At 40.0% G+C, this 14,138-nt stretch overlaps 1 protein-coding gene across 2 annotated transcripts in view; it reads right to left on the bottom strand.

Moving 5' to 3' along the window:
* GFM1 (G elongation factor mitochondrial 1) overlaps positions 1 to 13,723 on the bottom strand; it is a 43,830-nt gene extending 30,107 nt beyond the window's left edge. The window contains exons 1-8 of one of the 2 annotated variants that reach the window (XM_027584595.2): positions 13,517 to 13,723; positions 11,838 to 11,990; positions 10,609 to 10,741; positions 9,969 to 10,173; positions 7,734 to 7,850; positions 5,517 to 5,667; positions 1,494 to 1,651; positions 807 to 891 (exon numbers count right to left, since the gene is read on the bottom strand). In XM_027584595.2, coding sequence (XP_027440396.1) covers positions 807 to 891; positions 1,494 to 1,651; positions 5,517 to 5,667; positions 7,734 to 7,850; positions 9,969 to 10,173; positions 10,609 to 10,741; positions 11,838 to 11,990; positions 13,517 to 13,606 — 1,092 coding nt within the window. In that variant the 5' untranslated portion in view covers positions 13,607 to 13,723. The remainder of the gene's footprint in view (positions 1 to 806; positions 892 to 1,493; positions 1,652 to 5,516; positions 5,668 to 7,733; positions 7,851 to 9,968; positions 10,174 to 10,608; positions 10,742 to 11,837; positions 11,991 to 13,516) is intronic. The other variant, XM_027584596.2, reaches the window with a different exon arrangement.
* Positions 13,724 to 14,138: the final 415 nt, after the last annotated feature.

Here is a 14,138-nt window from a genome sequence, read left to right as displayed (position 1 = left end):
GCGAGAGAGGGAACACAAGCAGGGGGAGTGGGAGAGGGAGAAGCAGGCTTCCCGCCGAGCAGGGAGCCTCATGTGGGGCTGGATCCCAGGACCCTGATTCATGACCTGAGCCGAAGGCAGAAGCTTAACGACTGAGCCACCCAGGCGCCCCAGAAATGACCACTTTTAACGCTTCTAACTTAACCACCTTCTTTCCCCCTTAAAATAGTATGAACAGCAGCAACAACAACCTAACAAAAAATACTCCCAGGTACCCAAATCGTGGTTTCTAATACCATTCTCGGTTAAAAGGAATGGAACCAAGGCACCTAGAGAAAGGACTGGTTCTAGGTTCTAGGCGTGGAGGATCCTGCAGTGCCACAAAGTCAGGAAGGATTCAAAACAACAAAACATTGCAGAATGTCAAAAGGACACAGGAGCAACTAAAAGAGCTCCAATGGCCAAACTTGGCCAACCTGCACAACAAAATAAATAACATACTACTCATTATAACAAAATAAATATCCATGAGGCCAAGCTGATATAAAGAAATGACTGAATAAAAATATAAATGGGGGAGAGAAGACAACTCTCCCATATAGAAGAATCCCAAATAACTGAACAGTAGATACTGCTCCCTCAAGGGGGTGGAACATAATTCCCCACACCTTAAGTGTGGGCTGCATACAGTAATTCCCTTCTAAAGAGGCAGTATGGAAAGAGGAAAAGGGGGACTAACTTTCAGCAGAGAAATTTGTAACAAAGTCATTTTGTAATAGGAAAAACGATCCACGTACAGCAATTAAATACATTAGAAAGCAACTTACCTCCAGTTTAAAAGCTAGGCCTACAAATGGGTGGGAACTGCTTCTCTCGGAGTTCATTAAGATTTTGTTTTTCTCTTTTGAGTCACTTAAAAGAAATATAAATCTGTGAGATGCATTATTTGATATTTCTTTTATATCAATTTATCAGAGTATTATCTGAGAAAAAGCATATACATGCTAAACATTTCTGACCTCACATAAATGAAATTTCACTGAAAGAGATTAGTAAGAATAACTTCTCAGGGCTTAGTTACTACATCAGGACAGGACCAAAGCAGACTAAAAACACCAAAAATGGCAGAGAAAGAAAAAAATAATCAATGAGAACTTAAAAAAAAGTCTGTGTCTCAAAGTTTAAGGGTATTTTTTGTTTCTGTTTTTTTGGTGTGGCTGAAAACAGCTGGTCCCAAATGAAAAAATTTACTAATGATGTAAATAAACCTGGTAGATAATTAATCATACTTCTAACTTACAAACAGAGTATGATATGGCAAGTGGTATAATAAATAGTTTTCTATATGTCAAAAGTGTTACCCAAATAGAAACTGGCAATTGATTTTCGTAAATTATGAGAGGGGGGAGCCCACAAACACAACTTAATCAAAAGAACCATTCTTAAATTCTTTCATAGTGCATAAATGTTAAAAGTATTTCTGCATAAACTAAGATTCAATTTCCAAGACTTACTCCTCCTGATTGAGAATAGCGTAATTTTGGACTTCAGATGGATTTGGGAGGTAATCTAAAACAGCATCTAAAAGAGGCTGAACTCCTTTGTTCTTCAATGCACTTCCCAAAAGGACAGGAGTAAATGACCTATTTAGAGTAGCTCTTCGGATTGCACACTACAAAAGACAAAAATTTAATAATTACTTAACCTTAAAAAAAGTTTTGTATTTCAGATCAATTACAAACCAGTAAGTGAATAAAAGGAATTGACACTTTTTTTTTTTTTAAAGTTTTTTTTTAATTTATTTGACAGAGAGAGACACAGCGAGAGAGGGAACACAGCAGGGGGAGAGGGAGAAGCAGTACTCCCACGGGGCAGGGAGCCTGATACGGATGCAGGGCTCGATCCCAGGACCCTGGGATCATGACCTGAGCCGAAGGCAGACGCTTAACGACTGAGCCACCCAGGTGCCCCAGGAATTGACACTCTGGAGTACAGGCTATAGTGGAGACTAGAACCAGGTCCTCTATAACTTAAGGTCAAAATACAAGAAAAAAAATCGGTTCCTTCTTCAGGGCTAGGAAGCTATTTATTGTTTAACTGCTTTCGACACTCTTGGAACGTCACTAATTTTCAACATGACAAAGAATATACATACACTTAGAAAACAGGCACACACACAGAAATGTGTAAACAGTAGGTTAACAATTGTGTAAAACATAAGGAAAAGTAACACACACACACACACACACACACACACAAATGTCTGGAAGGATACACCAAAAACTATTAACTGGTAACCTGTTTTAGGGAGGAGGCAGAGAACTAGGCAAACAGGAGACACACGGGAGATTTTTTTATTTTGTACCTTCATATACTTTTAAATGTTTAAAACCTATGAAAATATCGTCTATTAAAAAACACATTAACAGATGTTTTCTTTTTTTAAACAACACACATACAGGAAGCCAAGTAGTACAAATCACTCATAAATTCAGAGCCATGAGAGTAACAGGCTCTACGATGATGACCTCCAGGTCCTACCCCAACCCCGGTGCAAGCACCATGAATGTGTCCCAGCTGCGTGCCACAAGTGGCTCTCCTGGCTCAGTAGGTGTCAGAGAGCAAGCAGGGAAACTAACTTCACGTCTTAGCAGCTGGAAGACGTCAACAGCAGTGCTGTGGCCACAACCTGCCACAGCAGAAGTAGGGAAGCAGTGTACAATTATTTCTCTAGAAAACTAGTTATCCTTAAAAAGCTTAAAGCAAAAACTTAACCACCACAATTTCGAAACATCACCACAATGAAAAGGAGAATAACAGCTACACACAATAAAGGAAGTATAAAAAGGGGGGAAATGTGCATGGCAAGAAAGCAATTACCATTTGAAATTATCTTAAAAGCTTGCTGTTGCTTGGATCCAGAAATGGTTAAGTCACTAACCACTTAATAAGCTACCTTAAGCCACAGGACCACAACTCTGCCTTACCACCCCTCCCTTACGTGCAGGTAGGGACATAAAAGAATCCTACCACACTTACAACAGAAAAACAGGAGGGTGGTAGATAAACAGAAGAAAAAAAAAATTACAACTATCCTAATACCAGCCTAACAAAAGCTTTATTTTTCCAAAAATTTCCCTTGTTTTCATAAGAATCATTTTCACACTCCAAAGGCGTTGCCTTTCCACTGTCCCTAAATATATCCAACAATACAGAAAGTACACCCATGTATCCTCTGCAGAAAACAGTAAACACAGCAGCACTGAATCAGCTATGCTTAGAAAGGCCTGCTTGCAAGGTTGGCCCCCTGGCTGGTGTCTGGGAACCTGGATTTCAGGAGGGTTCCCGGCATTCCCAGAACTGAGAATGGTTCAGTGCCTATAGTCTACACAATGAGGGGAATGCTAAACACCCACTTTCCTCCTGGGAGGCTGGAATCTGGGTACATGCTAGGCAGAGGATGTCTGTGACTAGCCCCTGACAGAACCAAGGGCACCGAGTTTCTAATAGATGAGACTCACAGGTACAGTCACGACTCACTGCTGGAGGAATGAGGCATGCCCTGCCATGACTCCACTGGGAGAGGATTCTTGGGAGTTTATACATGGTTTCTTCCGGACTTCACCTCATGTGCCTTTTCCCCTTGCTGATTTTGCTTTGTATCCTTTCACTGTAATAAATCATAGTCAAGAGTATGAAAATGTGTTGAAAACTTTGAGTGATCCTTGTGAATCACTGAACCTGGGAATGGTCTAGGGGACCTCTGACATATGACCTTTAATAGATTAAAAACCTAACCCTTGTTGTGGTTCCCAGGACACAATGCTTGACCAATACCCTCCTACAGAGTTTGTGAAAGCTAAAGGACTCAAGTTATGAGATGATATTAGTAAGCATCCTCAGCTTGGACAGGGTTCTTTCCTTGTGCATTTGACCTACTAAAGACTCCATTGTGCAAGGTCTTACACACAGTAATCATTTATCTGATCTCTGCTAAGTGTACCACGTGGTTTGGCAAAATAAGTATTTTTTTAATGGTAAAATAAACATAAAATTTATCATTTTAACCATTTTTAAGTATACAGTTCAGTGGCATTAAGTACACTTACACTGCTATGCTACCGTTACCACTATCCATCTCCAGAACTTTTTCATCATCTCAAATGGAAACTCTCCTCCTTAAACTCTCTATTCTGTAACCCACCCCTCTGCCACCACCCCTGGTGACCACTATTTCTGCCTGTAAGAATTATGACTATTCTGGGTACCTCATATAAGTGAATCATACGGTATGTGTCCTTTCGTGTCTGGTTCATGTCATTTAGCATGTCTTCATGGTTCATCCACGCTACAGCACAACAGAACTTTCCTTTTTAAGGCTAAATCACAGTCCATTGTGTGCGCATATATATATATATCTATATATATATATATCTATATACACACACTAATTTTGTTTATCCATTCATCCATTGATGGGCATTTGAGTTGTTTCCAGCTTTTTGCTACTGTGAAGAGTGCTGCTATCAACACAGGTATACAAATACCTATTTAATTCTTTTGGATATTATCCTGAAGTGGAATTGCTGGATCCATATGGTAGTTTTAGGTTTAATTTTTTTGAGTGGCCATACTTCTTGCACAGTGACTGCCTCATTTCACATTCCCATTAGCAATGCACAAGAGTTCCAATTTCTCTGCATCTTCACCAACACTTGTTATTTTACTATCAACAGAAAAAAAATTGTGATTTTTTAAATAATAGCTATCCTAATGGATAAAGTGAAATCTCATGCTTTTGATTTGCCTTCCCTAATAATTGGTGATGCTGAGCATCTTTTCGTGTGCTTATTGGCCATCTGTATGTCTCCTATGGAAAAATTATCTATTTGAAAAATAAATACCAGTCTTAAGCAGAGATTTTTTTTATTTTTAAGGAGCTAAATGAACCAGGGTGCCTGGGTGGCTCAGTCGTTAAGTGTCTGCCTTCGGCTCAGGCCATGATCCCAGTGTCCTGGGATAAAGCCCCTCATTGGGCTCCCTGCTCCGCGGGAAGCCTGCTTCTCCCTCTCCCACTCCCCCTGCTTGTGTTCCCTCTCTTGCTGTGTCTCTCTCTGTCAAATAAATAAAATCTTAAAAAAAAAAAGGAGATAAATGAAAAAGTGAAGAAATCTATACAGCCTTCTAAACAGTACAAATATCAGCATTTAGTCTGTAAACAGCAGCCTCGTCACTTAATCTTACTGCTCTAACACTTATATATTTATTTTCCTTCTTCTTAAGAAGATATACCCAAGAGGCTGGATGTTTAAATCTTTTTTTTTCTTAGAACAAACTATAACTCCTTTCCCATACTTAAAAAGTAATATGCCATAGCAAGTATTTTTTGAAAAAACCAATGATGTTAAATGAATTTACTCAGATTTCATTAATAAAACCCATGCATAAAAGCATCATGTCTCTTACCCACAAAAAAGCAAACAACAAAAAACCGCACCCTCTTTTTCTTGTTATTGTAAGACTTATTTTGTACTTGCCTTTAAATCGGAAACTGAGGGGATTTTTTCCTCCAGGAACATCTCACCAAGCTGCTCATCTGAATTGGCAACACATTCAATCAGCTCTTGCCGGTGGTCAGCTGCCGCTGCCCTGAATTCTGCTGGAATTTCCCCATATCGAACAACCTGACTAAGAAAAGAAATGCTTTATTTTACTACTGTAAGGATATCCAGTTAAACAGTATAAAGCACCAATGAAAAAGATAATCCCTAATGGCTAAATTTTTTCTTTAGATGAAAACGAGCTCTGATATATTTGCATTAAAATGCAAGTGAGACTAAGGTAGATCTTTAAAATGCAGACAGAATAGTGGGCAAAAATAATTAAACGGGCAAAGCAAACTGCCAAGGTTATACTACTAGTAAATGTGAGAGCCAAGAGTCAAAGCCAATCTGACTCCAAAGCTCTTATGACTCTTGAAAATTCTATTAAGCAAATTAATCAGAATATCACAGTCACTAACAAGGAGGAATAGAGACCTCACTCTATTCCTTTCCATTAATAACCAACCCAATTACACAATTTTAACACAGAATACTCAACAGTAAAAAAGGTTACTAAATATGACACTCTTCAACCTTAACCCCAGGTCTCCATTTCTCTAGGGGCTGGATAGGTAAGAGTTACAAATAAAATATACACAACTGAGAAATGGGTATACTTGATATTTAAAAACAACAGCCTTAAAGGTTTCAAAGTATTTCTTTAAAAATGGAAACTAATGTCAAAAAAATACGCTTTCCAGAAAACATGTTCCTAAATTAAAAAAATAAAGAAGCCAACTGCACATATTCAGAAAATAATTCTTATTATCCCAAACAATGCTCTTCACAGCCTTCAGATCATAATTTCATCCTTCTTGTCAAGCTCCCTGGTTCTTAACCTTTTATGTCAGAATCAGCGGTGGGTCCTTTCGAAATTTATATACCCAGCGGTCTAGGGCTGGGAAAGGGGGCAGGTATATTAAGAAATTTCATCTGTGGTTGGGGCATACAGCAAAGTTTGAGTCTTTACTTTAGAAGACAAATGTGTGCCCTGGTAACTTCGGAAAAGCGGATTTACTCATTCATTTACAAATGTTTTTTGAGTCTGTACTGTGTACCAGTAACTTCTAGGGCTGGGGACGGCACTGAATAAACCTGATAAAATAGCCACACCCTCCTGCTCCTTACGCTCCAAGAACCGGTAGATAAACCACAGTCCCTACTGTCACAGAAAACGTGAGAGCAACACCTCATCCACTCGGCAGCCTACATCCTTTCCCTGCCTACGATACAGCTGATGAGGGTAAATGATAGTTAACTGAACACAACACCCTTAACCCAACCGCCAGACTAGCAATCCCAGTTTCACAGCAGAGAAAGAAAACCTCTCAGGGATTGCCTCTGGGGAAGCGGCCAGGCTACTGGGGCCACTCCTCATAAGGAAGGGTCATTTATGACCTCCCACACTGTCTAAAACAGGGCCACTCAGAATACAATCTGTAGATCTATAGTGGCCAGCATCACCCGGGAGCTTTCCAGAAATGCACATTCCAGGCTCCAGATGTACTGAATCAGAATCTTCTGGAGGTGGATCCAGGAATGTGTTTTAACAAGCTTTCAGGTGATCTTTCTGAATGTCAAAGTTTGATAACCACTGGGAAATTAGTGTTTTGTACGTGGAGGTCACTCAAAATTGACGGATGGATCAAATATCATGTCATAAAATTACCAATTTACTTCTTATATTATCAAAACCACATTTGTACTATTTAACTGCTTTTACATATTATCCTTTTATCTCTGTAATCTCATAAAGTAGATAGAGTAAATATTCATGATCCACATTTTCTTCCAAGTTTTTATCACAATACCCAGGACATAGTAGCGGCTCCATAAAAGTCTACAGAATGAATCAATAAATAAATGAACAAGTGGAAAAAGGGATACATTATTAGCCCAAGCTGATGGCCTTTTACCATACCATGCATATCATGATATAAATTACCCAAAAAGTTAACACACTCTCCCTTGGAATGAATATCAAGCAAAATGGGAAGCAACTAGGATTAAAGGCATTAAAACAAAATCATTTTGAAGTATATTCCTCCAGCCACATTTTAAAAAGATGTTTTCTCTATATTTAAAGAAATCATCCTTTTTCTTCTCTTTGATGCTTTTTAAAATGTAAGATATAATACATTTTTAACTTACCCAAAGTCTCCATCAAAATAGATGGCACGTTCCTCAATAAGATCTATTATACCTCTAAAATCACCCTCCAAACCAATGGGTATCTGCATAAATGCTGCATTATGACTCAGTTTAGACCTGAAAAATAAAAATACATACGTCCTCCCTAAATCCCTTTGAAACGACAAATAAAAATAAATCAATGGCAGATGTTGTGGAACTGAGAGGGGTATAATCAGGAACTCAAAACAGAAAACAGAAAACAGCTGGGAACAACCAAACTCACCATGCTCAGGAAGCCAAAACCCATTTTAGGCAACAAAAGAACTCTAAAGTTATATCCTGCATCAAAAACATAAGGGGGAAGAACAAATCAATGGTGGTTGGTCAGAAAATTAAAGGACAGTGGGATCACCTTGCCCATCTCTTTCTTAGATCAGTCGACTCTGGCAGAACTGAGTACAGCTATTTGAAGAGGAAGTTCTTACAGGAGAACTCTCAGCACACGCGTTAAAAATCAGACACTCATCATCAGCCTGTTCCCTCAATCAGGCACAACCAGTGAAGGGATTCACCGGCAGGAATTCTCACTCAAAAACAAATATGCTCTGGGGGGTGCCTGGGTGGCTCAGTCGGTTAAGCGGCTGCCTTCGGCTCAGGTCATGATCCCAGGGTCCTGGGATAGAGCAACGCATCGGGCTCCCTGCTCAGTGGGAAGCCTGCTTTTCCCTCTCCCTCTACTTCTCCCCCTGCTTATGCTCTCTCTCTCTCTTTCTGACAAATAAATAAATAAAATCTTTAAAAAAAAAATATGCTCTACCATTGTTTAGTCTAGACTCTAGGCCTCCATCTATAACTATGGATAGATAACTAAGAATCACCAAATATTTGAAGGTTACCAATAGCTGGAAAGAGGTGTGAGCTCCAGAAACAGTATTAACTTCCAAGTAGAGAGTTATAAAAAAAGAAAAAAGTAAAGACCTGAGAAGTAACTACCTCTCTATTAATGAAGATGTTGCAATAAAAGAGAAAGTTTAGGAAAGCAATTACATAATTGCAGAAATTAAAAAGAAAAAAAAAACAGGCTAAATTAATAGAAGGGACACAGTTAAATATCAGATTAGTGAGTTGGAAGACCAACCTCAAGAATTCTTTCATTACGCAGTCCAAAATGAGAAGAAACAAAATGTATGAGAGTGTATGGTAGAAAAGTTAATACGTGGAGACGGGATCCAGAAGTTCTAAAATCTGTTTAATAGGAGTTACAGAATGTGGACAAAAGGGAGTAGAGCAGAAAGAGAACTGCAGTGGTCAAATGCTAAAAGAGAATGTTCCTGGAATTCAGTCGAAGACTTGGTGGAAACAGCCCATCCATTGCCAAGTACAAGTAAAATATAAGTTAAAAAGGACAAAAAGTGAAAAGGTTTTGTTTTGCCAAGAAATTATTACAAACACCCAATAAAGAAAACTTTCATGCTTATATTCCCAAATACATCACTTCCATCAGTGCACACAGCAATACTAGCGCTTGAAGTTCTTCAACACCATATCCTTCGTCATCGGACACATCACTCTTGGTCTCTCCACTACCACAGACTTTACTATTTTCATCAGCTCTGCCCTGGGAAATGTTGACTAGGAACCTGATAGCTCCATTTACACATCTACCAAAGGTAAAAAGTGAAACTTCCACTCTTTTCAAAGGCTATGTAAAATATACAGTATTGGGCAAAGTGTAAAATGCTACAACCAGACTTAGTTACATCTGGTACAGAAAGGAAGTGTTACTGTTGTGTTAGCAAGTATGTTACCATATGAAGTCAAGGGAATACACCATACTCCTTAAGGGCATTAATTAAAATTCCTTAAGTAAAGGTTAAAACAGAAGGTGATCCTCTAGGTTTGTCTAATCCTATAAAGTACTTTTAGAATCCACACTAGATTATTACTTCTCTAATCACAGCAAAGCAGTGAATTGCCAGATTGTTTTCTGAACTCACCTTAAACCTCCCTACAATTTTAGTCACATTTTCCCCATTTTACAGAGAAGGTAGCTGATGAGATCACAGCACAAACCAAATACTGACCTCAATGTTTCTTTTACTAAGATAAGTCACTCACATAAATACATTTTTTAGAGAAAAAAATTTTGGGGGGGGGGAATAAAGTTAATGACACTGAGTTAATTGTCCTCCTGCATTAAGGTTTCTTATCCAAATCATCACAGCCCCTCATGTTCTTTCTAAGGCTCAGTACCTCATTTGCTGCAGGGCCCTGGTGGGACTGGAGCCCATTCGGTCCAATTTGTTAATGAAAGTTAGAAAAGGAACGTTGTAGCGCTTCATCTGACGATTAACAGTCATGGTCTGGCACTGTACCCCTCCAACAGCACACAGAACAAGGACTGCACCATCCAACACTCTCAGGGCCCTTTCCACTTCTATTGTGAAGTCCACATGTCCTAAATAAGACAAAGAAGTGTGTGAGAGTCTCAAAGTATGAATTTTTATAACATGCACGATCACAAGCTTTTGTATCTCTGCTCATGACATAATTCTAATTAGAATGTGGATTTCTTAAAACACCATACTGTTTACTCACCAGAAGGTCCAGGGGCCCATCTCTTCAAAAAACTATGAGGGCATGGGCACCTTTAAATCAGCGACAGTTTTCAAGAGGCAAGAACCTTCCGACTCACAATTTCTTTGTACTATTTTTTAAGGAAACCACATAATGATGAAATGCTCCAGGTCCCAAGTCAGATTTCTCCAACAGGAATTCATAGTCACACTTTTGAGTATCATTTGACACTCAAAAATGAGCTGGGTCATAGTAAAGAACCAAATGGGCTTTTGTCAAAACAAGCTGCAACAATAAAACCAAGAATTCAACTCACCAGGAGTATCTATAATGTTGATATTGACATCTTTCCACATGGTGTAGGTGGCTGCCGACTGAATAGTGATTCCTCTTTGTCTCTCTAGTTCCATGGAATCCATCACAGCGCCAACTCCATCTTTACCTTTCACCTAAACACAAGCACAGCAATTCAGAGTCCCCCGTCCCTGCGTCCCAAGAAGGAAAGAAATCTTTACTGAGATGGAACTAAAACACAGATAGTTAACTGATGCAATTTTCAGAGAAGGCTATCGTCAGACCATATCACCTTGTGAAACAGAAAAGTGATTATAAGTTTTGCCCTCTATTTACTGTCTAATCCTCTTTCCATTGCTGTTCCCAGCAACAGCTAACATGGAGCAATCACCTCAGTCTTGTTTCCTCTGCACTGTTCCTGTCCACCAGCCTTGTGGCAGTCCATGAGCAGAAGCTCAAAGAACAGATTTTCCCTGCTCTACAACATGTGGATTTTGAGGCCTGGGTGGGAAGGATTCAGCTTTCAAAATATGTGATTTAACAAGATGACCTGCATCTGAAGAGTTAAGTTACTCAATGATATGGTAGTTTCTTTAGAAGACTTTCAAGTTAAAAATTTTTTTCCTGGGGCGCCTGGGTGGCTCAGTTGGTTAAGCGACTGCCTTCAGCTCAGGTCATGATCTCAGGGTCCTGGGATCGAGCCCTGCATCGGGCTCCCCGCTCGGCGGGAGGCCTGCTTCTCCCTCTCTCACTTCCCCTGCTTGTGTTCCCTCTCTCGCTCTCTGTCAAACAAATTAAAAAAAAAAAAATTTTTTTTCCTGATACATGTATTTTGTAACTATTAACATCATACCATAGTTTTAAAACCCTTTTCCACTTAACATTATAAACATCTCTACATGATATTAAAAAATATGTAAATACTACTTTAACAGCTGCTTAATATATCATATGAATTAACTTCCTAATTGAAGTATAACTGACAATGTTATATTAGTTTCAGGTGTAGACTTAACGTTCCTAAAAGACAATCTACTGAGGATACTCATAGTGATGGTTTCTAGAAAGATTCCTCACAATAACACTGCAAGCCAATTTGAGCTATCTATTCCCTTTGTGATATGACTTTGATTAAGATCCACTGTAACCATTCTTTTAATCTTTCAGGTTTTGTGATGTTCATTAAATCATAACTATTAAACAATTAAAGCCAAGCTCTAACTAGCTTGGAATCAACCATGAACTCCATACCTCATGCATCTTAGCAATTCTGCCAGTGTAGTAAAGCACTCGTTCTGTTAATGTGGTTTTCCCAGAATCAATGTGAGCTGAGATCCCAATATTTCGTATCTTTTCATTCGGAATCACTCCTGATGAACACCATCGGTGGACTTTCCAATTAACCTGAAAAAATAAGAGATCAAATCAATGCACTTTTTATAAGAGATAACAGGCAACTAGAATTGGTTTGGTTGGAACTGAGATGGAACTAAAACACAGATAGTTAACTGATGCAATTTTCAGAGAAGGCTATCGTCAGACCATATCATCTTGTGAAACAGAAAAGTGATTATAAGTTTTGCCCTCTATTTACTGTCTAATCCTCTTTCCATTGCTGTTCCCAGCAACAGCTAACATGGAGCAATCACCTCAGTCTTGTTTCCTCTGCACTGTTCCTGTCCACCAGCCTTGTGGTAGTCCATGAGCAGAAGCTCAAAGAACAGTCCCTAGCCCTGGAGGGACAGCAAGGTCCCGTATGCAGTATCTTTCCACCAACGAATCTCAATGGACACAAAACATCATAGCCTGGGAAGGCAAAAGAGGGAATGCCTCAACCTGCAATTCCTGTAACTAAAGGAGAAACTGCAAGAGAGGGCAGAAAGGATATACACAATCTTAAAAATAAATAAATCAGAAAAATATATTCAAATGAGCTAGTTAAATGAAAGGGAACAGATACTTCTCTGAATGTCACAGGTTTGAAAACATATGCTGAGGCTGATAAAACCAGAAAGACAACTTCCAACAACTACTTTAATAGGAAACACAGTTTTTAGTTTAAATTTTACTCCGCCCTCCCCTCCCCCTTACTGTAGTTCACAGCTAGCGAGGATGTTTTCAAACACTTATGCTCTGTGCTGTGGTGCGGATAGCTCCAAGGTAGCCCACAAAAGGTTTCCAATTCCTTCTGCACAAAAACAGTTACTTTTTAAAAAACTATTTCATTTTGGTGGAGGTGGGAGAATCTTGTATTTCACCGAATCAAGACACATTATAAACTACTCCCTACTGGACTGCACATCCAAAATGTACTGCAGCACTTCTGGGGAAAGGGACACAGAAGAACTTGGAAAAGGTGGGCAAACAGTAAATGGATTCTAGCGGACAGGCATTTAGATGAAATTCCATGAATACCAACAAGCAAACGATGCCTGCATACTAGCAAAGGCTCAACTCCTACCCAAACCTACTCCACTCTGCAACCCCCGCAAAAGGAGAAATACGATCAAAGAAAAGTACGCGGAAGTTCGAACGCCAAAACAACCTAGGGTTTGCCCAAAGAGGGCTGTCCAAAGCCCAAGCATACTGTGCAGTAAAAAGAGCACTTGATAATGAGTCAGAAGCCCTGGGTTCGAACCTGAACACACTAATTTTTCAGCTGTTCTGACCGTCACTCCAGTCACTTCCCCCAAAAAAGAGGCTGAACCATAAATCGGTGGCCCCTCCACTCTCCCAAGGCACCGAGACGAGCTCATGAATAACGAGAGGATGTGCAGGTACCGAAAAACTTTTCAGCACTGAGGAACGACATCTCGCATCCGGAGTTGTCAGGAGGTCCCACGGAAAGCATCACTGTTCCCTAGCCCTGGAGGGACAGCAAGGTCCCGTATGCAGTCCCTAGTTCGTCTCGCCCCGCTGGGCTCTAGTACCTGCTTCCCCTGCCAGCCCAGGGTGGCGGGGACCCGCGGGGGCGGCCCGCGCCCCAAAGCTGCGGCGGCGGCTGCTCCCAGCAGTCTCATGGCAAGCGCAGAACGGGCGTGAAGGTCCGGTAGCTGTGGTTCTGCTCAGCAACCTGACCCACACCTAGAACCGTTCAAAGTCACGCCGGCAATCAGTGCCGGAAGAGCGCTTCCGAGTCGAAGGACGCGGGGTGGAGAGAGGAAAGAGGAGGGACTTCCGGAACTCAGAGCAGAGCAGCCCCGTCCGCTGCTCTAGCGCCGTCTGTGGACTTGGAAGAGAAAGTGCAGTCGCTTTGGCGAGCTAATCAAGCATTTGTATGCTCCCAGAAAGAGGCAAACTTTTTTAAACATGGTTATTTTGCGTTTTCATTGTTGCTATCATGTCTACTTTTGTTTGTGTAGGTTTAAAATTTTTCATAACTTTTAAAAAATCTGAAATGGCTTCCTCTCTCCTTCAAAGTGCCTACAAGGCCCTGCTTGAACAGCCACACCAAAATAGCAATATAGAGAAATGTTTATAACAGAATTCAAGTAAAAAAAAAAAGAAAGAAAAGAAAAAAGAAAAATTGTTATCTATGTTATTACAAATAGG

Source organism: Zalophus californianus, chromosome 1 (genome assembly GCF_009762305.2).
Source record: "Zalophus californianus isolate mZalCal1 chromosome 1, mZalCal1.pri.v2, whole genome shotgun sequence".
Lineage (NCBI taxonomy): Eukaryota > Metazoa > Chordata > Mammalia > Carnivora > Otariidae > Zalophus > Zalophus californianus.
This window is presented reverse-complemented; position numbering and strand designations above follow the sequence as displayed.